We start from the raw sequence: 27,221 nt of genomic DNA, 5'->3' as shown, positions 1-27,221 counted from the left end.
AAGGAGGAATGAAAAAATACTGTCTCCCCCACTGTGCCTTCCAAAATGACTGATGTTGCTTTATGCTAATACTAACAGGCTGCTTCAGCCTGGAACAACATGCTGGAAAATCGTGGTCTGCAGTGCATTCCCTTTGATGTTACTCCATGCCGAATTGGCAAGGAGTATGCACAACCTTGGCTGGGTATAGTTACCCAAGTTCAGAACTCTTTGCATCTATGTCTGGGGACAGCTCCCTGTACATAGCCATCATCTTCCATTTCATTTAAGGCTCTTCCACAAAGAACCGCTTATGGTTTCCAAGGAAATGTATTGTCCTAGCCCTTGTTTTAGGTAGCAGTTGCTTAGTGGTTTGCTTGAATCCAACCTCTTCTTCCTCTGTCTCTTCTTCCCCTCTTTCTTCTTTCCTTCTCCACCTCCTCCCCCTCCCCCTACTCCCCCTGTCTTCCTGCTGCTTCTTCTGTTTCTTCCTCCTCCTCTTTCTATTGTTATATTTGTTATTATCAAAGCAGAATGAAATTTGAGAGAACGAATGGTATATCGTCATAAAAGATGCATTATTAGATGGCTCAAAACTTACGTAAGTTAAACGTTGGCTAGAGCTTCCATTCTGATAACATGATAACCACATTCTCATGACAAAACACTAAAGTTACTGTCATACTGCAAAGCATTACTTAGCTTTAGCATAAAAATAATTTTTGAAAAATATGTGCTAAATTCTTTACCTTCATTATCTCTTAAAATCCCCATCATAAGCCTACAAGGTTGATGCCATTGTTAAGGCTGGTTGCTCAAGCTCTGAGGGTAGGGTGCCTGGTTCAAATCCTGGCTCCACCTCTTATCTCATGAGTTAAACTAGTAAAATCCCTTAATCTCTCAGTTTTCCATCTGTTAAATATTGTTAATGGTTATATATATACACACACATAATGTATATATTAGGGTTATCATAAAAATCAGCATAAGATAATAGATGTATAGTATTTATTAAAATGTCTAGAAAATGGTAATTAAAATGGCTAACATTTACTAAGTACTTACCCTGTGTTAGGGCTTCCCTGGTGGTTCAGATGGTAAAGAATCTACCTGCAATGCAGAAGACTCGATTTTGATCCCTGGATCGGGAAGATCCCCTGGAAAAGGGAATGGCTACACACTCCAGTATTCTTGCCTGGAGAATTCCATGACAGAGGAGCCTGGAAGGCTACAGTCCATGGGGTTGGAAAGAGTAGGACATGAGTGAGTGACTAATGCTTTCACACTTACCCTATGTTATACAGCATTGATTTAGTTCTCACAAAGACCACTGTCTTCTTCAGTTTACTTATTAGGAAAAGTAAGGCTAGTGAGGAAAGGTATCCAAGGGTACACACCTCACTGGAAAGTAGATGGTAATAACAGAACCTGAATCTAGACATGTATGTTCCTGGCTCAGATTAAAAAATCAGTCAGCATTCATTTTTGTGATCATGATTGCTGTTTGAAACCTCAAATATAAAGGTAGATACACTTCCCTAACATAATGAGAGAAAAGATGATTTGACAATTGCTTTGCAGAATGAAATTTATAGACACAATCTACTGAGCATGATGATTAGTATAATTAAACCACTTACTGAGCACTTGAAGGCTGGATAACACCTTAGGCTTATTTCTTCCAGAAACGGCTCCATACTGTCTCTGTCCCTGTGGTCTGTTTTACTAGACAAAAAACTGAGAGCAAGCTTTGGGAGTGAGGGGTGGGGGGAGTCAAATCTAGAGTTTGTATGCTAAAGCTCTCTTACCTGCTTTATGCTTCTCTTGAAAATCATCCACTCAATGAAGGGAGTCTTCAGATGGTTGGAAGGATCACATAGAAATGTTTAACTCATTGTAATAAGGCTGTCCCGTAGACCTTTCTGTGATGAAGGAAATCTACAACTGTGCTCACCTACACAGTAACTACTAGACTAGTATAGCTCTTGAGTACTTGAAATGTGGCTACTATGACTGAAGAATTAAACCTTTAATTTTATTTAATTTTAATTAATTCTAGTTACCACCATCTCATTTATTTTATCATACAGTCTGACTTCTTCTTACACTGTCTTCCCCATTTTGTTTCCCTTAAATCTCTTCCTTTGGGTCTGGAACTCCACTTAGAATTGCTAGAGGCTGGATGCAGGTAATTGGCGACTAGCTTTCATTGAACAATACCATAAAGCATATTCTCTTTCTCACTCTCCATCAGATACAACATTCAAAGCTGTATTCCTGTCATTCAGTCCCCTGTCTGGATGGTTATCTTGCAAATGATACGTCCAAACCACGCTATAGACCGGTGAGTGAGCCACCTCAAAACAGCACTGGGCAATACCATAGATTTGGTAGCTTTTTCAGAATCTTTGCTTTGGTGCTTGCTCTGTGCTATGGCACTGTGGCCAGATGAGCTTGATGTCACATAGCCATCAGAATACACTAGTGACAAGCTGTCAATGACATTGAGGGATTATCTGCCAGTTGTATACAATTTCTCGAGGACAGTGTTTCCAATAACAAGGAGCGAAGCATATGCCTTGAAACTTTGCAGACATGAAATATTTTCCAGCTTCTTAATTTGCAAAATCCCCATCCCAAATATGAATTGTGGGGGTATTAAAGGACAAAGCTGGAAGAGTTGAAGAAAAGAAATAAAATAACATATGTGCCTGGAGATCAGTTATATTTTTGAATAAGCTTTCTTTAGAAGTGATAGAAATGAATTCAATCAGATGAGGCTGTGAGGACTCTTTCAATTTGGCAGAGACTCAATGTTCTATTGCAGAACAGAATTTAGTGTTGACAGACAGCCCGGGGAGAAGAAAAAATGCATGTCTTCTGTTCATGACTTCTGGTCCACGGGAGGACCAGATTTTTGTGGTCTCCTCACTTACCTGGTGTTGGTGAAATTTTTTTAGTCATACTGCCAACAGGACAACATGTTATAAAATGACTGGATGTTTCAGAACAACTAAAGTACCATAATAAAAAGCAGCTTATCAAACTCAACCATTTTTTTTCCTGATCCCACATCCTATTTCAGAGTTCACCAAATGGAAGTCGATGATTCTGGCATCAGCATCTTAGAGATTTGCATCTGAAACACAGTCTGACCTTTACAGACATGTGCTTGTCTTTGGCTCTGTGGTATCTGACTTCTAGAAATCTTTAACTTCCCTGTTGTATCTTAAAATAGATGGCTGATATTGGGGGAAATAGATAGATGACACATTATCAGTAACAAGGCCAATCTAATCAGCCACATGGCCAGAGACTACCATTGAAGGAATAATGGGAGAAGGGCAATACTGATGAAGATGACCTGACCTTCTGCCTTGACCAACATGGTCCTGTAGAAAAAGCCCTCACCCAGGAGTCAGATGATGGGGGTTCAACCCTGATACTGATATCTAGGTCACTGATTTAACCTCCTCTTTCCATTTCTTTGTTTGCAAAGAAAAAATGATAACTTTTCCTGCTCCTACCTCAAGTGCTATTTGAATACCAAATAAAATAATGTTTGTGAAAATGCTTTGAGAATTACATGGATTTGAAAATACAGTGACTTGTTTACAGATAGCACTGCAGACACAAATTTCCAGTGGTCTGATTTGTAGAAAGATGACACAGAGGCTTGTAAGAAAGGTTTCTTGTGGGCAAAAGGGGACAGAGCCAGAGAAAGGGTGTAGGAGGGAGAAAGCTATGAATAGGCTTCACGCAACATTTAATTATGGAATGTGATAAAATGTTGCTGTGTCCGAGAGAGGGTAAATTATCAAATATATTACAGGATAAATTCCAGTAATGACTTCATTCCATAAATAATAAAGTCATCCAAATTCAATTTGGAAATTGTTAAACTTCACATAAACCAGGATGTTTTATATGCATTATATCTATACGCAGGAAATCAAACTATAAGTAAATTCCATATGTTAGGTTCAAAGAACAGTTTTTTTCCAAAGGAAAGAAGGCGTATCATGAAGTGCTCTGATTTTTCATGGTATATGTTGTACTTGGGCTTACCGCTCCCAATTTTGAAAAACATGATGTTGAGTTCCTATGTACCAAGGTACAAGCCATTGTGAATTCCTGGAAAAAGCCTGTGTGTGTGGCAATAATAATAATGTAAGGGGAAAAAAAAAAAGATTGTAAAATGAAAGGACAGAGTTTCCTGTTTGTTATTTTTTCAAAATAATGACTGTGGGTTCTTTCCCCACAGAAAAGATGCTATTTATTTTTTAATGATGAGCTGTTTCTCAGAGAAACAAAGTGGCATTCTGTCGACACCATATGGCGGCGGAAAAACAGATTCCACCGTGTTCCATTTGTTAGACTGTCTTCTGCATTTCTGTATCCATAATTTATGTGGGGGCCTCTGTGATTGCCAAAATATTCAAATAGATTTCTCTTAGCGGGGCAGCCTGCATGGGGGGAGAAAGGTTTTCAAAGCAGCAGGACCTGAACAGTCTCCTGCTGCTCAGAGAAGAGAGAGCTTCCAACTCCTGTCCTTCTGGCAGCTTTCATTGTAATACTAATTTACATCCTCGGTTTAGGGACCATGTTTGCATTCAGAAAAAGCAGCTTATGTTCTTTTATGCTAATACAATCATACTTGAATTATCACCCACACCCTTAAAGTCATATTACTCCTGCCCCAGTGGAAGCGTAGAACCTGGCCTTTAAGAAATTAATGGAAGCTGGTACATAGCAACGGCTGAACGAGAACCATTTTCAACACATTGATTCTGCAGCTGGTTTCCAAAAAGACATCTGAAGTGGTTATAGATACATTAAAAATAGTCATGAAGGCTTCCTTTGCTGTCTAAGCATATGATTACCATCTATGCATTCAAAGGCTGTTTTCAGTGGAAGTTTGAGTGGTGTTCTCTGGTGCAGAAATAGAAACATGTTCAATACATGATATGGAATAGAAAGAGGGGATTTGATGAGTCAGACTAATTGATGTTTTGGCAAAATGAGATGTCTGAAAAAAGTTACATGTTCATATGCATACCCAGATAACAAGAATCTAAACCATAAGGAATGTTGCAAATATTTTTTTCTTTTTTTGCTTCAGAGAATCTCAGATGTTCTTTCAGTAAGTTTAGCCATCGCATGTTCTATTGTAGTGCATTCAGGGAAACATAAAATAATTTCATAAGGAAAAAGAAAACAGATGTAGGAAATACTGTTCAATTACAGATGGAAGGAATAGCAATAATGCAATAATATTGCTAGAAGGTTCTTTGCTTCAATCTGTAGTATAATGGCTAAAATTTTAGGCTGCCAAAAATAGGACATTATTTGTTGGTTGTAAGTACGAATAAAAGGTTAAAGCTTTGACATATAAAGGATAGAACTAAAGGCCCAGAGAACTTAATTGACCCCATCTTTTGTTCATTATGTAAAACATGAAAATTTTTGCCTGGATATGGGTCAAATGTCAGAGGTAGAGTTGAGGGTAGTCCCCACTGTCTTGCCACATTATTCACGCTGACCTGACTCTAACCTCTCTGTGCTGTGCTCAGTCGCTTCAGTCGTGTCTGACTCTATGTGACCCCCACGGGCTGTAGCCCCCCAGGCTCCTCTGTCCATGGGATTCTCCAGGCAAGGATACTGGAGTGGGTTGCCATTTCCTTCTCCCTAACTTCTCTAACCCTGGTTTAATAGATAACACCATTCTAACTCATTTCTCCAAATTCCAAAATGCTTTATTTGTGCAATGTTGATACCTGACAATTAGGACATTTTTAAGAATCTCAATTCTCCCAGGAAAGCTTTTTAGAAAGGAAAGATTTAACTTGAGTCTCACCCTATTGTTAGAACTCAAATCTCATACTTTTCCCCTTTTCAATTAAAAAGTCATACATTCAATTAGACTACATCTGTGAACCTGCTTTAGCAGTAATTAAGATGAACATTATGATATGGGTAGTAAAAAGTAATAGTTTCCTTCAATCTCTTGGGTTTTTTGAAATACATTTTCTCGATGGAAATCAAATTATTTTATTTCATAGAAATGATTCCTCTCTATTCAATAGGGTGAAACCATGCGTGAGGTGTTGCTTGTGTAACTAGTAAGTCAGAATCATTAAGAATGAAGTTTAGTAAATAAAGTTATTGGGTGGCTGCTTTTTCACAAAAGGTTTGGAACTGTATTAAATTAACAGGAAATAGGTTTAGCGTTTTCTCTAACTAACTGATCCTCAGTGGAGAACAGAAATGAAATGGCCTTATTCAAGGACATCCATTTGAAATCCATAAATATTTTATAAGCATGGAATAAATTGCTTATTTTCAAACAGGTGCCATTGTGAAAATTATTTTGATTTTTCTTTTGCCACAGGGCTCCTGAACAAAATAACAATATATCATGTATGTAGTGCTTAGACATTAGGTTATGTCTGTATTTTCCATAATTGGCTCAGCTAAGTGGGGGGAAGCTCGCACGTAGGGTTCCTCTGCTGTGTCCCCAGTGTCTTTCCATAAGGAAAATCATGCCTTCAATGGGACCCGCATCTCATTGCTCATTCTGCAAATCGTCAACTAAAATGGTGCCATTTCCTTCAAGATGATGACAATAGATTGAAATGTATTCTGCCAACATATGTGATAGATAATTTTTACCCTTCATCAACACAGTCAAATGTTCCCTCTGTGTTGAAGGTGGTTTTTCATTTGAACAACAGAAGCACTCTATTAGGGGAAAATATTATTTTTCTTCTTTATTTTTTATGTTGACCTCATTTTTCTTTTGGATTGCAGTCTTTCTCTCAGTAATGTGTACAGATGTTTGATATGAAAAAATTTTGTCCTTTAAAGAAATGATATATAAAAAAAGAAGATGGCTCCACTATCCCCACCATCTGTTTACTTCTGGTTATATCTCCAGGAGCGGAAGGAATCTGAGCTGAGTCATCCAAATTCTGCTTCTGTATTCTCTATAAGCCCAATGGCATAAGGACTTCCCTGGCTAAGACTTCACAATCTCAGTGCATGGGGCTGGGTTTGATCCCTGGTCAGGGAACTAGATTCCACATGCTGCAAATAAGACCCATGGAAGCCAAATAAAATAATTTATTTTTAAAGACCAATGGCATCCATTATTGAGGTCAGCAGCAAGCTGAAGTCAGGGCCTGCTCTGTGGTCAGGGCAAGGATCAATGAGTGGCTAGAGACATCATTTATTTCATAGAGAGTGCTCAGGTGTTGTTGAGATAAAGACTAGATCATTTTCTGGCCATGGTCAGGTGGTCAGTAAGAAATTGTGAAACGTTGTAAAATGAATCAATTTGTATGAATATAAAAGTCTTGGAATAATAGATGTGCAATCTCAAGGGGAAGTTGCCCCCAAGAGAAGCCAAACAGAGAGAGACCAAGGGAGTCAACAGCAGAAAACGATGTCAACTAAAGGAAAACTACCCGGGGTACGTCTGTAATCACTGTCTCCCTGTTTGCATCCTCTTTAAAGAGAATATGCCTCTGATTGACCCAGGGAACTCACTGACCCTTGAGGAACCAATGATAAGCCAGGCTGGTACAATCTGCCTTTTCCTTTTGGAAGTTTGACCTGAGACACATAGAAAATTGCAAGTTTGTGGCTGAGTCAATATAACCATGGGGCTAGAATAAAGGTTCAAAAAATACTGCAGCTGAGGCCACTGGGGCTTCTGTGGCTGTGCAGTTGGCCACATGTGGTGAAAGTGAAAGTCACTTGGTCGTGTCTAATTCTTTGCAACCTCATGGACTATACAGCCCATGGAATTCTCCAGGCCAGAATACTGGAGTGGGTAGCCATTCCCTTCTCCAGGGGACCTTCCCAACCTAGGAATCAAACCCAGGTCTCCCACATTGCAGGCAGATTCTTTACCAGCTGAGCCACCAGGGAAACCACATGAGGTAAATGGTGTTATTTGGCCCTGACTCACTCTCTCTCTCCAAGTCCTTGGCCATGTAACTTCACAATTGCTCCTACTAAATGAGCAGTTTATTTCCCTTTCCTTTGGTATTGTGTTTGTTTATTTGACCTGCTTTAACCAACAGAATGCAGGGACAGTGATTGTTATTGTGCCACTTCTGAGAGGAGGTTTTAAGTGGCCTTAAATATTTCCATGTGTCCTCTATGCTTTGCTATAGATAGGATCAAGCAAAGTTAAAAGCTAAATTAGTAATCCAAAGATTCTTGTGAACATGGAATTCGAGTAACAGAAAGTTTCCTGCAGGATGCAGATGTTCAAAGATGTCAAGCATATTACAGCATCTCTATAACAACCTGCAGTGGGTCCTGGTGTGCCTGAAATCCTCGGTGAGGACACTGCATGTTGGCTAGCATTGCCAGTACCTGCATGTATCTCTGTGACGTGACCTTCCTGGCTTAATGTTCTTCAGCTGTGTTCATAACTTGAATTTACTATTCTGCTCTGAAACCATCTTCCTCTCTAGCATGACCTGTGTATCCCTCTTCTGATTGAATGTATGTATTGATGGAATTTCATAATCAAACAGAATATTATAATTTCTCTTTTAATAACATCTTTGGGGAACACAATTCTGTTGGCCCAGGGAGAAGAATAGACTGAACCACTGATCAATTTTTGTACAAATAACATTTATTGTTTAACTTCTCTGAAGATAACAATTTTATCTAATATTTCTGGCAAAATGTGGGAACATTATTTTATCTTGTAAGCAATGTAGTATCTTGCTTTATTCCCCCTTTCCCCTTCATGGTGTTCTGAGTGGTAATAGAGTTGAAAGTGTTATTATGTAGAGGAATTCTGACCTTCTCCTTCGGGGCTGAGAGATCACAAGGAGAGCAGGATGTGCAGGACCGGTGATCTGTTCCCAACGGAGCTAATTGATAAGAAACATATTTTATGAATGAAGTTACAAGATAAAAAATGAGACTAATGAAATACCCCAATGACTCCAAAGTAATTAAGGCAGGCATTCCATACACTACCTCTAATTAGACGCTGAGGCTGAGAATTCACAATTGACTCGATATTCTCCAGTGGTGCTGACCCCTTGTTTAATACGACAGCAGCTGTGAGTATTCATAACTAAGGAAAGTAAAACCTCACTTCCAGAATGGAAATAGCCCATTTAAGTGAGGCTGGTGGGTACTAGGTAATTACAATCAGAGTGAATTGAGCATCAGTTCAGTTCAGTCACTCAGTCGTGTCTGACTGTTTGCGACCCCATGAATCACAGCACGCCAGACCTCCCTGTCCATCACCAACTCCTGGAGTTCACTCAGATGCACGTCCATCGAGTCAGTGATGCCATCCAGCCATCTCATCCTCTGTCGTCCCCTTCTCCTCCTGCCCCCAATCCCTCCCTGCATCAGAGTCTTTTCCAAAGAGTCAACTCTTTGCATGAGGTGGCCAAAGTACTGCAGTTTCAGCTTTAGCATCATTCCTTCCAAAGAAATCCCAGGGCTGATCTCCTTCAGAATGGACTGGTTGGATCTCCTTGCAGTCTAAGGGACTCTCAAGAGTCTTCTCCAACACCACAGTTCAAAAGCATCAATTCTTCAGTGCTCAGCCTTCTTCCCAGTCCAACTCTCACATCCATACATGACCACAGGAAAACCCATAGCCTTGACTAGACAGACCTTTGTTGGCAAAGTAATGTCTCTGCTTTTGAATATGCTATCTAGGTTGGTTATAACTTTCCTTCTAAGGAGTAAGCGTCTTTTAATTTCATGGCTGCAATCACCATCTGCAGTGATTTTGGAGCCCCCAAAAATAAAGTCTGACATTGTTTCCACTGTTTCCCCATCTATTTCCCATGAAGTGATGGGGCGAGATGCCATGATCTTCATTTTCTGAATGTTGAGCTTTAAGCCAACTTTTTCACTCTCCTCTTTCACTTTCATCAAGAGGCTTTTTAGTTCCTCTTCACTTTCTGCCATAAGGGTGGTGAATTGAGCATAGCCTCCATTTTTTCAAGTGATTTCTTGAGCCAAAGAAGTTCAAGAGATGTTTTTAAAAAAATTTTTGTAAGACAACTCTTTTCAGCATTAAAAAAAAATGGTTAAAAATAAGGTCACAAACCTTTTTAAAATGTGTTTATTTTCCTTTATTGGTTTTTCCTTAGCTCTTAAATCCAGTCTTTTAGTTTCCCTTAATCATTATTCTTTTCAAATGTAAAACTCTCAACTTGCATTGATTCTTGCACATTGAACAATGCTTGCTCCTCACTTAGCTCTCTTTCAAAAGATTGTCCTTTGAATTACCCTTGGTGGAGATCTTATTGTTCCTCCAAGTAGACAGAAGCCAAAATTTTTTTTTAGTCAATAAATATTTCTTAAGTATATAATGTGTGTTTTAACCATAATGAGAAAGTAGAAGAAAATTTGACTAGGTACTTATGATCCAGAATATTACAGTCTTTTCTCCAAAATGAGGCAACATACGAGACAGAGAAAGTAAGAGCATGTGGCAGAATGTGACTGTGCATGGAACAGCGACCAGACTGTTTTGTAGGAGTTTGGATGAGGAGAGGTGAGCAAAGCCTAAAATACCAGGTAAGGTTTCTGAGTGAGAGAAGAAATAGAGGGTATGCAAAAGGCACTGAATTTGGGCAAGTGGAATAGGAAGTAGTGGGCAAAAAGTTGAGTGAATGTGCCAGAAAGAGCTTTAGCATGGGGTCTTCATGACGTAGGGAGAAAGAGGTGGTTTATCTCCACCAAGCCTAAATCATATGCAGCTGACCCTTGAATAAGGAAGGTGGGTGGAGATGGAGCGCTGATTCCGCACCCCCCCCCTCCCCCGCTGCTGCTGCTGCTAAGTCACTTCAGCTGTGTCCGACTCATTGCGACCCCATAGACGGCAGCCCACCAGGCTCCCCCGTCCCTGGGATTCTCCAGGCAAGAACACTGGAGTGGGTTGCCATTTCCTTCTCCAATGCATGAAAGTGAAAAGTGAAAGTGAAGTTGCTCAGTCGTGTCCGACTCTTAGCGACCCCGTGGACTTCAGCCTACCAGGATCCTCTGTCCATGGGATTTTCCAGGCAAGAGTACTGGAATGGGGTGCCATTGCCTTCTCAGTTATCCTCCCCAGCTATCAAAAATCCACATGTAACTTATAGTCAGCCCTCCCTATACGCAATTTCTCTGTATCTGTGGTTTCACATCTGCAGATTCAACCAAACACAGATAGTGTAGTAAGTACTACAGTATTTACTATTAAAAAAACAAAAACAAAAACACGTGCAAGTGAATCTGCCCAGTTCAAACCCATGTTATTCAAGGGTCAACTGTATAATTATTTCACTTGCAATAAATCAGGGCCATCTTGCCAGTTTATAAGTAATTAGAAAGAGCAGGATGGAATAATTTAAAATCACTTTGAATCCTTTTTAATTTTAAAAATCTTCCCTAAAGAATAACCGGATCTAAGAGCAGACAGAGACCCTGGGGACCAGATACTTAAAGTTTCCTCCACATGTAGAAATTTATTCTAAATCATTGATGGGGGCCGTGGAGTATGAACCCCTAATGTAATGTGTTATATAATATGTAACGTAATATTTTATTCAATATACATATTTTTACATAAGGCAGTTTTATAGCTCTATTGTATTTCTATTGGCTTCAAAACCCTTGCAAGGGTTAAGTACCACTGGTCTAGAGCATCTTTGTTAGGTGGTCATTAACAAATAATGACAGGTAGTTCATTAACTAGCAAGGAGCCGGTTTTAATTTCAGTAGCTCTAAATTTGCCTGAGTTACACTGAGAAGAATTTTCTCAAACAGAAGTCCTAGTTTGGTCCCACTTGGGGGTTCCAAACTGAACTAACTAGGAGCCAGTCAAGATGAGACCTTGGCACAGTGCACTCAGGTATTGATTGCTGTTGTTCATTTGCTAAGTCATGTCCGACTCTTTGCAACCCCATGGACTGCAGTACGTCAGGCTTCCCTGTCCTTGACTATCTCCCTGAGTTTGATCAAACTCATGTCCATTGAGTAAGTGATGCCATCCAACCATTTCATCCTTTCTTGCCCCCTCTCCTCTTGCCCTCCATCTTTCCAAGCATCAGGGTCTTTTCCAGGGAGTTGGCTCTTCACATCAGGTGGTGAAAGTGTTGGAGATTCAGCACCAGTCCTTCCAATGAATATTCAGGGTTGATTTCCTTTAGGATTGACTGGTCTGATCTCCTTGGTGTCCAAGGGACACTCAAGAGTCTTGTCCAGCACCACAGTTCTAAAGCATCAATTATTCAGTGCTCAGCCTTCTTTATGGTCTAACTTTCACATCTATATATGACTACTGGAAAAACCATAGCTGTGACTATATAGTATTGATAACTAATGCATATCCTCTGTAAGGAGGATGTGAAGATTGAGTTTTTTGTTTTTCAGTTCAGTTCAGTTGCTCAGTCATGTCCGACTCTTTGAGACCGCATGAATCGCAGCATGCCAGGCCTCCCTGTCCATCACCAACTCCCGGAATTCACTAGACTCACGTCCATCGAGTCAACGATGCCATCCAGCCATCTCATCCTCTGTTGTTCCCTTTTCCTCCTGCCTTCAATCCTTCCCAGCATCAGAGTCTTTTCCAATGAGTCAACTCTTCGCATGAGGTGGCCAAAGTGCCGGAGTTTCAGCTTTAGCATCATTCCTTCCAAAGAAATCCCAGGGCTGATCTCCTTCAGAATGGACTGGTTGGATCTCCTTGCAGTCCAAGGGACTCTCAAGAGTCTTCTCCAACACCACAGTTCAAAAGCATCAATTCTTCGGCGCTCAGCCTTCTTCACAGTCCAACTCTCACATCCATACATAACCACTGGAAAAACCATAGCCTTGACTAGATGGACCTCTGTTGGAAAATTAATGTCTCTGCTTTTTAATATGCTATCTAGGTTGGTCAAAACTTTCCTTCCAAGGAGTAAGCGTCTTTTAATTTCATGGCTACAGTCACCATCTGCAGTGATTTTGGAGCCCAGAAAAATAAAGTCTGACACTGTTTCCACTGTTTCCCCATCTATTTCCCATGAAGTGATGGGACCGGATGCCATGATCTTCATTTTCTGAATGTTGAGCTTCAAGCCAATTTTTTCACTCTCCACCGTCACTTTCATCAAGAGGCTTTTGAGTTCCTCTTCACTTTCTGCCATAAGGGTGGTGTCATCTGCATATCTAAGGTTATTGATATTTCTCCCAGCAATCTTGATTCCAGCTTGTGTTTCTTCCAGTCCAGTGTTTCTCATGATGTACTCTGCATAGAAGTTAAATAAGCAGGGTGACAATATACAGCCTTGACGAACTCCTTTTCCTATTTGGAACCAGTCAGTTGTTCCATGTCCAGTTCTAACTGTCGCTTCCTGACCTGCATACAAATTTCTCAAGAGGCAGATCAGGTAGTCTGGAATTCCCATCTCTTTCAGAATTTTCCACAGTTTATTGTGATCCACACAGTCAAAGGCTTTGGCATAGTCAATAAAGCAGAAATAGATGTTTTTCTGGAACTCTCTTGCTTTTTCGATGATCCAGCGGATGTTGGCAATTTGATCTCTGGTTCCTCTGCCTTTTCTAAAACCAGCTTGAACATCAGGAAGTTCATGGTTCACATATTGCTGAAGGCTGGCTTGGAGAATTTTGAGCATTACTTTACCAGCATGTGAGATGAGCGCAATAGTGTGGTAGTTTGAGCATTCTTTGGCATTGCCTTTCTTTAGTATTGGAATGAAAACTGACCTTTTCCAGTCCTGTGGCCACTGCTGAGTTATCCAAATTTGTTTGCATATTGAGTGCAGGACTTTCACAGCATCATGCTCCAGGATTTGAAATAGCTCAGCTGGAATTCCATCACCTCCACTAGCTTTGTTCGTAGTGATGCTTTCTAAGGCCCACTTAACTTCACATTCCAGGATGTCTTGCTCTAGGTCAGTGATCACACCATCGTGATTATCTGGGTCTTGAAGATCTTTTTTGTACAGTTCTTCTGTGTATTCTTGCCATCTCTTCTTAATATCTTCTGCTTCTGTTAGGTCCATACCATTTCTGTCCTTTATCGAGCCCATCTTTGCATGAAATGTTCCCTTGGTATTTCTATTTTTCTTGAAGAGATCTCTAGTCTTTCGCATTCTGTTGTTTTCCTCTATTTTTTGCATTGATCACTGAGGAAGGCTTTCTTATCTCTCCTTGCTATTCTTTGGAACTCTGCATGCAAATGCTTATAGCTTTCCTTTTCACCTTTGCTTTTCACTTTTCTTCTTTTCACAGCTATTTGTAAGCCCTCCCCAGACAGCTATTTTGCTTTTTTGCATTTCTTTTCCATGGGGATGGTCTTGATCCCTGTCTCCTGTACAATGTCATGAACCTCATTCCATAGTTCATCAGGCACTCTGTCTATCAGATCTAGGCCCTTAAATCTCTTTCTCACTTCCACTGTATAATCATAAGGGATTTGACTAGGTCATACTTGAATGGTCTAGTGGTTTTCCCTACTTTCTTCAATTTAAGTCTGAATTTGGCAATAAGGAGTTCATGATCCGAGCCACAGTCAGCTCCTGGTCTTGTTTTTGCTGACTGTATAGAGCTTCTCCATCTTTGGCTGCAAAGAATACAATCAATCTGATTTTGGTGTTGACCATCTGGTGATGTCCATGTACAGAGTCTTCTCTTATGTTGTTGGAAGAGGGTGTTTGTTATGACCAGTGCATATTCTTGGCAAAACTCTATTAGTCTTTGCCCTGCTTCATTCTGTATTCCAAGGCCAAATTTGCCTGTTACTCCAGGTGTTTCTTGACTTCCTACTTCTGCATTCCAGTCCCCTATAATGAAAAGGACATCTGTTTTGGGTATTAGTTCTAAAAGGTCTTGTAGGTCTTCATAGAACCGTTCAACTTCAGCTTCTTCAGCATTCCTGGTTGGGGCATAGACTTGGATTACTCTGATATTGAATGGTTTTCCTTGGAAACGAACAGAGATCAATTCTGTCGTTTTTGAGATTGCATCCAAGTACTGCATTTCGGACTCTTTTGTTGACCATGATGGCCACTCCATTTCTTCTGAGGGATTCCTGCCTGCAGTAGTAGATATAATGGTCACCTGAGTTAAATTCACCCATTCCAGTCCATCTTAGTTTGCTGATACCTAGAATGTCGACATTCACTCTTGCCATCTCTTGTTTGACCACTTCCAATTTACCTTGATTCATGGACCTGACATTCCAGGTTCCTATGCAATATTGCTCTTTACAGCATTGGACCTTGCTTCTATAACCAGTCACATCCACAGCTAGGTATTCTTTTGCTTTGGCTCCATCCCTTCATTCTTTCTGGAGTTATTTCTCCACTGATCTCCAGTAGCATATTGGGCACCTACTGACCTGGGGAGTTCCTCTTTAAGTATCCTATCATTTTGCCTTTTCATACTGTTCAGAGCTATCCCACATTGAAGGTCAGGAAGGGTGGCAGTGAGGAGATACCCCTCGTCCAAGGTAAGGAGCAGCGGCTGTGCTTTGCTGGAGTAGCCATGAAGAGATACCCCACGCCCAAGGTAAGAGAAACCCAAGTCAGACGGTAGGTGTTGCAAGAGGGCATCAGAGGGCAGACACACTGAAACCATACTCACAGAAAACTAGTCAATCTAATCACACTAGGACCACAGCCTTGTCTAACTCAATGAAACTAAGCCATACCCATGGGGCAACCCAAGATGGGCGGGTCATGGTGGAGAGATTTGACAGAATGTGGTCCACTGGAGAAGGGAATGGCAAACCACTTCAGTATTCTTTTTGTTTTTACTCCCCTATAAAATGAAATTAAAATAAAGAATAAGACCAAAGAGACCATCTGACTTAGCCCACAGAGTGTTAGACAGATGCAGAGCAGCATCAGAACAGTGACCAACAGACAAACCCATTTCCATTGTTCATCTGTGTTTTGCTGAGTGGCTTTGGGAGTATTTTTACTGTAGGTTCATAAGTTTCCTTCCTAAATGAGTAGAAGCTGTTTAAAATAATGTACTGATTTAGAGTTTTCTCTGACTTATTTTTTAATGTGATATATTAGAATCCCCTTTCCACTCACATCTTTCAGAAGTGGTGCCAATAACGTGGGGAACAATAAATTATTCAAAGTGGGTGAGCCATATAACAACGAGGAAGCCGGCAGTTTATTAGAGATAGCTGCACACAAATGCACATTTGCCAGCAGTGTCAACAACAAATCAGAAGTGATATATGTCCTTTCTCACATGCCTGCAAAGTTTAATATCTTTGAAAGACATTAAAGATGTCAAATGTTTAGACCATAATCTGAGAAGCAGTGAAAATATAGGATCACTGTTTACAAACGGGCTCAGAGCTGGGTCGCAATTACCTATGCCTGTCTTCTCCTAAAGGGTAAACATCTTTCACATATTTGTTTGCTAGTGTACTTTGCTTTGCAAAATAGTTCTGATCCTGAGGTGGTGTTGGTTAATCCAATCCCACTTTATCATAAACTAGAATTATCATTTCAGAGGCAGTTATACTTCATTTATGTTCAATTTCCAATTCATATAGGCTCCCATTATTCACAATTGTTTATCCCCTCCTCTCCTTTGTTTAATATTGAATGATTTATAAGGCAACCACTTTAAAGCACTGAAGGAACTGTTTCTTTTTAAGCAGACAATAGTTAAGTATTTGGGACATCATTTCACTAGTTCTTTTGTTTGAAAAGTTGGATTTGTCTTCATTCTTAAAATTCATTTTATTATAGAACATAAACATATACAACAATAGAGAGAATTATATAATGGATGCTATGTACCCACCATGCAACACGCAACCTCAGCAATTATCAATTCAGGATCAGTCATATTTTAATTATACCCCTGTATTGCTTTATTTTAATTCGAAGCAAATATTAAACACCATACTAGATCACTTAATTCATAAATATTTTACAAGTTCTAAAAGATAACGGCACTTTTAAAAAAATGTAACTGAATTACCATTGTTATACAATTAAGAGTAGAACAATTAAGATTTTAGAACAATTAAGATTTTAATATCATCACATATCATTGCTTTAAATTTCTTGATTTTCTTGTCCTTTTTGGCAGTTTGTTTGAATCAGGATCTTTATAACATCTTTGCATTTGTAATTGCTTGATATGTTTCTTAAAAGTTTTTTATCATTTCTTCCTCTATCCATATCTTCTTTTTCTTTACATTTTAGTTGTGGAAGAAAACCTAATTTGGGTCCTCTCCACTTTATGTTTATGTAGTTCATATTTTATATAGAGTTTATAATTATTGACCAGGGAAGTGTGTCTGATACAAATGACTTTACCCTTAGCAATAGCAGAACTCCTCTTTGTCTGTTTATTTATTTATTTGTTTTTAACTAGAGTATAACTGCTATACAATGTTGTGAAGACATACAGATGGCCAACATGAAAAAACACTCAACATTGCTCATTATTAGAGAAATGCAAATCAAAACTAAAATGAGGTATCACCTCAACACCGTTCAGAATGGCCATCATCAAAAAATCCTCTTTGTCTTTTAATCCCACCCAAGGCCCCTCCATTCTACTAACCCTGCTCTCACAAGGGTCATTAATGGCCTCCATATTGACAGATTCAATAGTCATTTCTCAGCCCTTTTTCTTTGTTTGTTTTTTAACTTGTCTATGCCCAGCATTGGAGAAGGCAATGGCACCCCACTCCAGCACTCTTGCCTGGAAAATCCCATGGACTGAGGAGCCTGGTAGGCTGCAGTCCATGGGGTCGCTAAGAGTCAGACACGACTGAGCGACTTCACTTTCATTTTTCACTTTCATGCATTGGAGAAGGAAATGGCAACCCACTCCAGTGTTCTTGCCTGGAGAATCCCAGGGATGGGGGAGCCTGGTGGGCTGCCGTCTATGGGGTCGCACAGAGTTGGACATGACTGAAGCAACTTAGCAACAGCAGCAGCAGCATGCCCAGCATTTGACCTTGCTTTTTTTTTCTTGACTCCTCTTGGTGTCAGGACCTAACACTCTTTAACCTTCTAGTAGATTTAATCTGGCTGCTACTTCTTCATGTTCTTTTATTTACTCATCTCATATTCTTCCCATAACATTTTGGAGGGCAACAGTGTTCGGACCTGGTACATCTTCAATTCTCCACAGTCACTTCCAGGTTGACCTCATCTGGTATCATGCTTTTAAATATTATGCAAAAATTCTTTATCTCTGGCTACATTTCCCTCCTGACTTCCAGAATCAGAAATCTCACTATCTTATTGAAATTGCTCATTTGAAGTTTGTTAGACATCTCAAACTTACCCTATGTTAAATCTTAATTCTTGGTCTCATCCCAAAACCATTTTCTTGCTCACCCCCCAGGAAAATATTTTCTGCTCAGAAAAATTAACTTCATTCATGCTGTTGCTTAGTCCTCAACACATAGAATAATTCCTCATTTTTACCCAAATTTTCCATTAAGAGCACCTGAAAGTTGTCTTTGCTAACCTTCAAAATATGTTCATAAACTGACCACTTTGTACCACCTTCTCTTCTACCAACCCAATTAAAGACATTATCAGCTTTCATCAATTATTATGAGTGCTTAACTTTATTCTTATTTCCTTGTCCTGTTATAGTCTTACAGGCTGTTAACCGCACAGAAGCCAGAGTAACATTTTAAAAAACCCTGATTTAGATCATGTCACTGCTTTGCTCAAAATCACCTGATGACTACCAGCTCCATCTCACCCAGAATAATGTATAAAATCCTCCCCATTTCCTACATGTCCCTTGGTGATTTTTTCTCCCTGATGATCTCTCTATGATCTCTAACCTAGCTTCTCTAAATTGCATTCCATTTGCTGCAGCTACTCTGGCGTCCTTGCTGGGCCTCTGTGTTTGCTGTATCTTCTGATGTGAAGGGTGTTATCAAAACAACACAAGATAAGAGTTAGTGAGGATGTGGAGGTATTAGAACCTGTACACTGTTGGCAGGAATGTGAATCGGTGAAGCCACTGTGGAAAACAGTATGGATGCTCCTTGAAAAACTAAAAGTAGAACTACCATACAATCTAGCAATCCCACTTTTGGGTATATATCCAAAATTATCAAAATCAGGATCTCGAAGAGATATCTGTGCTCCTATGTTCATTGCAGCATTATTCACAAGAGCCAAGATCAGCTTGTATGTCCATAAACAGATAAATAGATAAACATGTGGTATATACATACAGTGGACTATTACTCAGCCTTATACATCCTGCCATATGTGACAGCACAGATGAACCTGGAAGATATTATGCTAAGTGAAAGAAGCCAATCACAGAACAAAAATACTGCATGATTCCATGCATATGAGGTGTCTAAAATAGTCAAACTCATAGAAACAGACAGGAGCATGGTAGCTGCCAGGGGCTGGAGGAAGGCAGAAATGACGAGTTACTATTCATGGGAATAAAGTTTCAGTTATGTAAGATAAATAAATTCCAGAGATTTGCTGTGCAACACTGTGCCTAAACTTAACAGCATTTTTAATTTTAGGTCTTGAGCGACAACATTGTTTGTTTAGTATCTATATTCCCAGCTACAAAAATCTAAGCTCCATATGCACAGGCAATTAGTTCTTTTTATTTTTAATTTCTTATTTTTGGTTTTTGCTATATATTCTATACCTTCAATCACTGCCTAGGCCCCTGTAGATGTTCAATAATATGTGTGGAATGAATGAATGTAGTGAGAGGGAACACAGGCATTTTAACCAAGTAAAAAAGGGCCAGTATGAAAAACTGATGTGGGGGTGGGTGGTGGTGAGTTAGGCAGGGCTCAGACTGTACAGAATTTTGTAAACCACATAAGGAATTTTTTTTTTCTTTTTCAAAAGAACAATGTAATGTGCAACCACTGGAGTGTTTTAAGCAGATGGACTGATGTGATCAGCTTTCAGGTTTTGAAAAAATAACTCTCACCTGAAAAGTGTACGTTCATTTGGCAATTGCTTTCAGCCTCAAACTAATTAAATCAGACCCTCTAGGTGGTGGTTGGGTGGGGGCTGGTGAAGCCCAGTAAATAGCAAGGGTGAAAGCTTTTCAGGAGATTCCAGTGCATAGTCGTGATTAGAAACAAATGGTTTGGGGTCAGGTTCTGAGACGGCAAGATGGATGGAGGAGAGATTTCTGGTCTCAGCTTTGGTATGTTAAGCATTTAGCACTCATGGCTCATGTCCTTGGTGGTGGCAAAGTGTCGGACACCACGGAGGGAGCAGGCACACACTCATGTCCTTAGAATGAGCAAATGCTGTGCAAGCTGAAAATTAATGACTTTCTTGGACCAATCAGAGACTTACAGTTGCAGGGTGAGGTCCAATCAGACCTAACCTTGTTGCGCTAGCCACCCGCCCTGAAATAGAGTCGGGTGTATCTGCAGAGGTTCCTTACCTGAGATCTTCTAACCTGGAGTGGACGCCGCTGGGACCCTAAGCTGGTAAGAACGCTACCCTGCTTCTTTTTGTCAAATTCCTGCCGTCCAAATCAGGCTAACATGAGAGTGAGAAGCTCCTCATAGTTTCTCAGGGTTTTCCTGCAGGAAAACCCCCTGTCATCCCCCAGTTTCTCATGGGGAGGATCTGAGAAAGCTCCTCATGTAGTCTTGGCAAGTCAGGGATGAGGGAAGGAAGGGCAGCCATGGTAAACCCTCCAGGACGCTTCTCCCAAGGAAAGGACTAATCTCCCAGTTGAAGGACTTGGCCAGAGGGCAATTCTGAAACCTTATTCCAGCTCCAGGAAGGAAACCCCACCTCATGGCCTCCTGTCCCAGCCTTCTTGCCTAAGAGAAAAATAAAGCTTGATCCATAGGGGAAAGGGCTTGAAAGAATTTGAACATGTTGTGTAGCTGAAAAGAGATCAGGGCACAGCGGTAAAAAGTCTATCTTAGGAGGGACAGACAGGCTCCTGACGTCCACACCCCAGGATTTAGGCCCACTAAAGACTGAGCGCAGAATGTTCCCTTCCCCCATGCCTTACCCAGGCACCAGAGGAGCCTAGTGGCAGCGGGTTACAGGAGAGAAAGCGGCAGGACACAGACTGTCTAAGGAGGACATGGGGAAGACCCCAAGCTGAGAGGGAGGAGAAAACAATCTTATAAGAGGAATTTGAAGCATCTGTTGTCTCTAGCGACAGCGAGTATTAATCAGAGCCCACCTCCTAGCCAGATTATCATAGTCCTCACGCCAAAGGCCTATTTACTGTAGTACCTATTACCCTAAACAACCCTGGCTTTCAACCAAAAATTACAAGCCAGGTCAGAAGGCAAAATAACACCTTCTCTGGAGACAAATAATTTTCACAACCAGACTCAGATATGACAGAGATGTTGGAATCAGGAAAGAATCTAAAATTATTATAATTTAAGATGTTAAAGGCTCTCATGGAAAAAGTAGATACCATGCATAATCATATATATGGGTTATATAAGCTGAGAGATGGGCACCATAATAAAGAATCAACACACAGGGGAAGAGGGGTTTCCCCGGTGGGCCAGTGGTTGAGAGTCTGCCTGCCAGTGCAGGAGAGATGGGTTCACTCACTGGTCTGGGAAAATTCCACATGCTGCAGAGTTGAAACCCATAGGCTTAGAGCCTGTGCTCTGCAACAAGAGAAGCCATTGTCATGAGAAGCCCACACCCAGGAACCAAGAGTAGCCCCTGTTTGCAGCAACTAGAGAAAGCCTTTGTGCAGCAACGAAGACCCTGCACAGCCAAAAAGAAATGTAATAACAGGTGAAGGAATTGGCTTTACGCTGGGATAGTGTTAAGTCCTTTAATGTAAGAGGGAAAAGGAACATTGGTACAGATGTGGATGTGCATTTTTAGGTATGTTCTCATGTGCTATTGGTGACTTCTGTTCATTTCAGTCCTCTATTCATGCACCCTCCCTTGCCCCCAGAAACAAATGTCTACTGACCGGGGAGGTGTCTGGTAAGGACAGACAATGTTAGGAGACCTTCCTGATGCACTTTCTTGTCCTCCTCCTGGGGCTGTTAACTGGCCTTATCTCTCCAGGGAACTTGGGATGGCTGTGAGAAAGAAAATACATGTAACACGTGAAGAAGTACATCCCTCATTATGATTTGTGGGTGAGACTTTACATAGACCGATGATCATTCAAGCTTAATTCTGTTACTCAGCCAATTAAAATACATGCTCAAAAAGATGTCTTTAACTTAGCTATCGTTGGCTATTGTGCTACAATATCAAATCAAATTACTATTCTTATACTAGATCTGGGCTTTGTTGGGGGCTCAGTGGCAAAGAATCTGCCTGCAATGCTGGACATCTGAGTTCAGTTCCTGGGTTGGAAAGATCCTCTGGAGAAGGGAATGACAACCCACTCCAGTATTCTTTCCTGGAGAATCCCACGGACAGAGAACCTGGTAGGCTGCAGTCCATGGGGTCACAAAGAGTCAGACATAACTGGGTGACCAACACTTTCACTTTCATACTAGAGCTAGTGATTTAAAAAAAAAATGGATGCGAGGGAATACATATTATCTTAAACTACCATTTATGGAGTAGCTATTATGTTTTGAGCTCTGTTCTATACCAAATGTTTTGCAGAACTCACAATGCCCCTTCCAGGTAGGCTTTTTAAAATCTTCATTTTATACTTGAGGGGGCAGAGCCCAGAGAAATAAATAAATGCACAGAGCTGGAAAGAGGTACCCATCCTATACAAACTCAGGGTTTTTTTGTTTTTCAACTCCATTCTCCAAAACTACTGCTTATTCCACCGCACTACGTGGTTTCATATAATTTTAAAACGTGACAAAATTTACACGTAGCAGAGAAAACACAAATGGGCCCTGGAACAGAGGAAAGTGTTTTTGGCACAATTATTGAAAGTATTTTACTTGGGTGTTTTCTATCTAAACACTATTTAAATATAAATATTTTCTATATAAATAAGGATGGGACTATTTGCAAGGGCAACTGTCAGGAAATTTCTGTACTTTATTTTCTACCAGAATTAATTGGTGGTGTGGTTTTTCACACTCCTGTCTGGAGCATTACCGAGGAGCCAGAATAATATGCAATGATTTCTTGATTCTAAGATTCATACTTTATCTTCAAATTTTAACAGTTTGGAAGCTGGGATCCATCTTATCACTAGGCTTGGAGAAACTATCCATGGGCCAGGCAGCAGGGTAAGTTGTGATGATTTTCTTTTATTGCCTAAATAAATGAAAACTTAGCTCTATATTAGAGATGACAGTTTATCTGATTTGCACCTCAGTTAAATAATTTGCATTGGTAGCGTTTTACTCTATTGATTTAAATGTAAATTTGGATCCCCAACGATTACTTTTAATGCTTTTACAAGATTATATTTATGAGGCAACACTGAAAAAACTTACTGTGACTGTGGCAGTTTCCTTACAAAATGCCAGAAAGTACAATTAAGTGCAATGGAAATTGCTAAATGTTTTTAAATAGGTCATATCATTTTGAAAGCTTGAGAGGCTGATGTAACCAAGTGATGCACTGTGAAGGCCTCTCACTGGGGCTCTGAATTTCTGTTTTGTTACTAGCTTCCAGCTGGCTTTGGAAACAAAGTTGTTTAACTTCCAGTGATACAAAATAAATTAAGATAGAATGAACTAACTGAAAGATTGACCAGCTAGTCAATGCAGATAAAACTTTTTACAACTCAAATTCATATTGTCAGTTGTAGAGGAACTAAAACTACCCTGTGCTTATGGAGAATTTGTGATTGACGGGGGTTGGGGGAGGAAGACTGAGATAGAAATTCTACCAGGGATGCTAAATAACAATACAAGGTTTCACTAATGCCACATAAACATTGTATAAGAGGGTTTCCAGAAAAGCTTTTGCATAAGCCACATAATTGTTATGAGCACAAATTTATGCAGGGATTGAAGAAGACAACAATTGTGTGTAATAGTGAGCAGGGGGAGACCTCCTAGAAAAAGTGCTAAGCAGTAAAAGTCTCAAGAGGTTGAAAAGTAAGGGATGAGAACTATCTTATATATTTACCTTCGTCCACCCGCCTAGCACCCACAGCAGAATCATCTACATAGTTGCACTAAAAAGTGTTTGAAAAGCTTGAAAAATGAAGAATGGCACCTCTTAATAGCTATAGAATGTTTAAGGTCATGGAAAAGCATAAAAAAAAAAAAGCCTGACAGAGACTATTCCACTCTTTATACACCTACTCCAGACACATTCTCAGAATCAGCACCATGCCTATTTTTAAACATTTCATTTGTCAGCTTTTTGTTATTTAAAAAAAATGTCCAATTTGCTTAAAACGCCTTAGGGAAAGTATGATCAAATTCATTGATGATACTGACATTGAATCAGAACGGACAGAGACAGAAATACCAGGGCCCATTAAAATGAACCCATGGATTAAGAGCCCTCTCAGCTCTGTGCTCTACCACATCCAGGGTTTAGTGAAATAAAGCCAGAGACAAGCATAGACTGATTCAAGATTGACCTCAGAGGCCATGTTTTTACAGCCTAAGGGACTGAATAGTGCTATGGCCAGACCAAGAAATCCCAGAGGATTGTCTGAATAATCACCTTGTCTCCACGTGGTATCTCGGCTTAAACTGTTTCCTTCAAGAATGTCGGGGAAGGAATGGCTCTTGACATCCTTATGTGGAAATGTTACCTCAAGCTCACAAGCTTAAATGATTTTAAATGAGGGTTGTTTGTATTCTGTGAGTACAGCTGAGACATATATGATACATTAGGATATGCAGAAGGCAGAAGAGAGCGCAGGTGGTTTCGTATATTCTCTTCCATTAGCCCACAAACAAGTCTTGGCTTATTATGTGGGACAGATATCCGAGCATGACAAATTCTTTCAATATGGTAGCCTTAAACTAAAATAGTAAACAAGGAACCAGAACACAGTGTGATGTACTGTGAAATTGGGGAATCAAGTCCAGGGAAATCCAGACATGTTAGATTAAAACTCCTGTTTCTGCAAGTAAGTTGTCATATATAAACAACGGTGGTATCTCTTTAGTTCTTTGAGGTCAAGGTTGTGCAAAGAGGGTGGGAAAGAAGGCAAGCAAGCAAGCTGTACAGAGAATAATTCTTGTTGAAATTCTTGAAGGTTTTTTAAGATGTATAGTCCTGCCCCTGTGGATGGTACTTCCTTTTTCTTTGAAGACACACCAAGCAGTTGGGGTGTTCCAGACACCATGGCCTTGATAGAAGGCCCCAGTGAAGACTCTTGGAAGTCTGGGTGAACAGGGAGGAGGCAAGACATCTAGAAAGTCAGAGACCAGAGGCCTCACCTGAGAGAGCCAAAGGCAAAGGGTACATGGAGAGGCTACCATTCAAAAGTACCTGCTATGCTTTTTCCACAAGTGATGCTTAGGTAATTGGGCATCCATTGGCCTAAAAAAGAAAAGGACGAAGGAAAAAGAATAGAAGGACTTTGATCCAAACTTCACATCTTATTAAAAAAAAAAAAGAAAAATGGATCATGGACTTAAATGTAAACTGTAAAGCTATAAAGCTTTTAGAAAAATAATAGATAATTTTTGAAATCTAGGGATAGACATGAACTCTTAGCTGCTGCTGCTGCTGCTAAGTCACTTCAGTTGTGTCCGACTCTGTGCGACCCCATAGACGGCAGCCCACCAGGCTCCCCCGTCCCTGGGATTCTCCAGGCAAGAACACTGGAGTGGGTAGCCATTTCCTTCTCCAATGCATGAAAGTGAAAAGTGGAAGGGAAGTTGCTCAGTCGTGCCCAACTCTTAGCGACCCCATGGACTGCAGCCCACCAGTCTCCTCCGTCCATGGATTCTCCAGGCAAGAACACTGGAGTGGGCTGCCATTTCCTTCTCCAATGCATGAAAGTGAAAAGTGAAAGTGAAGTCACTCAGTCGTGTCCGACCCTCAGCGACCCCATGGACTGCAGCCCACCAGGCTCCTCCGTCCAAGGATTCTCCAGGCAAGAACACTGGAGTGGGCTGCCATTTCCTTCTCCAATGCATGAAAGTGAAAGTGAAGTCAGTCAGTCGTGTCTGACCCTCAGCGACCCCATGGACTGCAGCCTTCCAAGCTCCTCCATCCATGGGATTTTCCAGGCAAGAGTACTGGAGTGGGGTGCCATTGCCTTCTCCATGAACTCTTAGATGTGACCCCAAATCACAATTCATAAAAGGAAAAATTGATTAGATTGCATCAAAAATTGATCATTTAGATCACATCAAAAATTACTTTTGTGAAAAAAAAAAAAAAGCCCCTGTTAACAGGATTAAAAGATAAGCTACAGTCTGGGAGAAAATATTTGCAAACCACATATCCTGTAAAGATTTGTTATTTAGTGTATAAATAACTCACAACTCATTAGTTAAAATCTAAAGAAAACTATGAGCAAACGACATGAACAGATATTTTATCAAAGAAGATATAAAATAACAAGCATGAGAAAAGATTATTCACCAGTATTTACCGTTAGGAAAACACAAATTCACAGGGAGGTATTACTACATACCCATGATTCTGATGAACCCATTTGCAGGGCAGTACTAGAGACATAGACTTAGAGAAGAGACTTGTCAACACAGTTAGGGACGGAGAGGGTGGGACAAGCTGAAAAAGTGGCATTGAAACATGCACACTACCACATGTAAAATAGATAGCTAATGGGAAGTTTCTGTGTTAACAGGGAGCTCCACCTGGTGCTCTGTGACAACCTAGAGGGATGGGATGGGGTCGAGGGTAGTAGGGAAATGCAAGAGGAAGGGGACATATGTATGCTTTAGGACTGATTCATGCTGTGGTATGGCAGAAGCCAACACAATCTGTAAAGCTACTATCCTCCAATTAAAATGTTTTTTTAAAATGCCAAAAATAGAATAGCTAGTAGGAAAAAGAAAAATAGTGATTATACCAAATGCTGGCAGTGCTGTAGGGAAACTGGTTTACTCATATATTGCTAATGTCAATATAATATAGTCCAACCACTCAGGAAAACGGTTTAGCAGTTGCTTATAAAACTAAACGTGCAACTCTTATACAGCTTAGAAATTGCACTGGGGGACAATTACCCCAGAGAAATTAAAATTTACGTTAACACTCATACAAGGATGTGCATAGCAGTTTTATTTGCAATAGCCAAAATTTGGAAACAACCTAGATGTCCTTCACCAAATGTATGATTTACAAATTGATGGCATATCCATCCTGTGGAATACATCTCAGCAA

General features: G+C 40.3%; 1 protein-coding gene and 1 long non-coding RNA gene across 36 annotated transcripts in view; both read left to right on the top strand.

Moving 5' to 3' along the window:
* The first annotated feature begins 2,233 nt into the window (after nucleotides 1-2,233).
* Nucleotides 2,234-3,550, top strand: LOC147362810 (uncharacterized). Its single transcript, XR_015136482.1, has 2 exons — nucleotides 2,234-2,323; nucleotides 3,065-3,550. It is a non-coding gene; the product is annotated as an uncharacterized LOC147362810 (long non-coding RNA).
* Nucleotides 3,551-19,605: 16,055 nt separating this feature from the next.
* Nucleotides 19,606-27,221, top strand: part of LOC147362809 (uncharacterized) — a 446,810-nt gene continuing 439,194 nt past the window's right edge. For 34 of the 35 annotated variants that reach the window (XR_015136452.1, XR_015136449.1, XR_015136456.1 and 31 more), the window contains exons 1-2: nucleotides 19,606-20,458; nucleotides 23,113-23,176. Coding sequence is in view for 3 of the 35 variants with exons in the window: in XM_086325700.1 (XP_086181826.1) it covers nucleotides 23,160-23,176 (17 nt within the window). In the remaining 32 variants the exon portion in view is untranslated. Of the gene's footprint in view, nucleotides 20,459-23,112; nucleotides 23,177-25,560; nucleotides 26,314-27,221 lie in introns of those variants that run through there. The other variant, XR_015136476.1, reaches the window with a different exon arrangement.

The sequence above is a fragment of the Bos grunniens genome, chromosome 11 (genome assembly GCF_055505025.1).
Source record: "Bos grunniens cultivar Pamir isolate PY7600 chromosome 11, Bosgru_T2T1.0, whole genome shotgun sequence".
Taxonomy (NCBI): Eukaryota; Metazoa; Chordata; class Mammalia; order Artiodactyla; family Bovidae; genus Bos; species Bos grunniens.
This window is presented reverse-complemented; position numbering and strand designations above follow the sequence as displayed.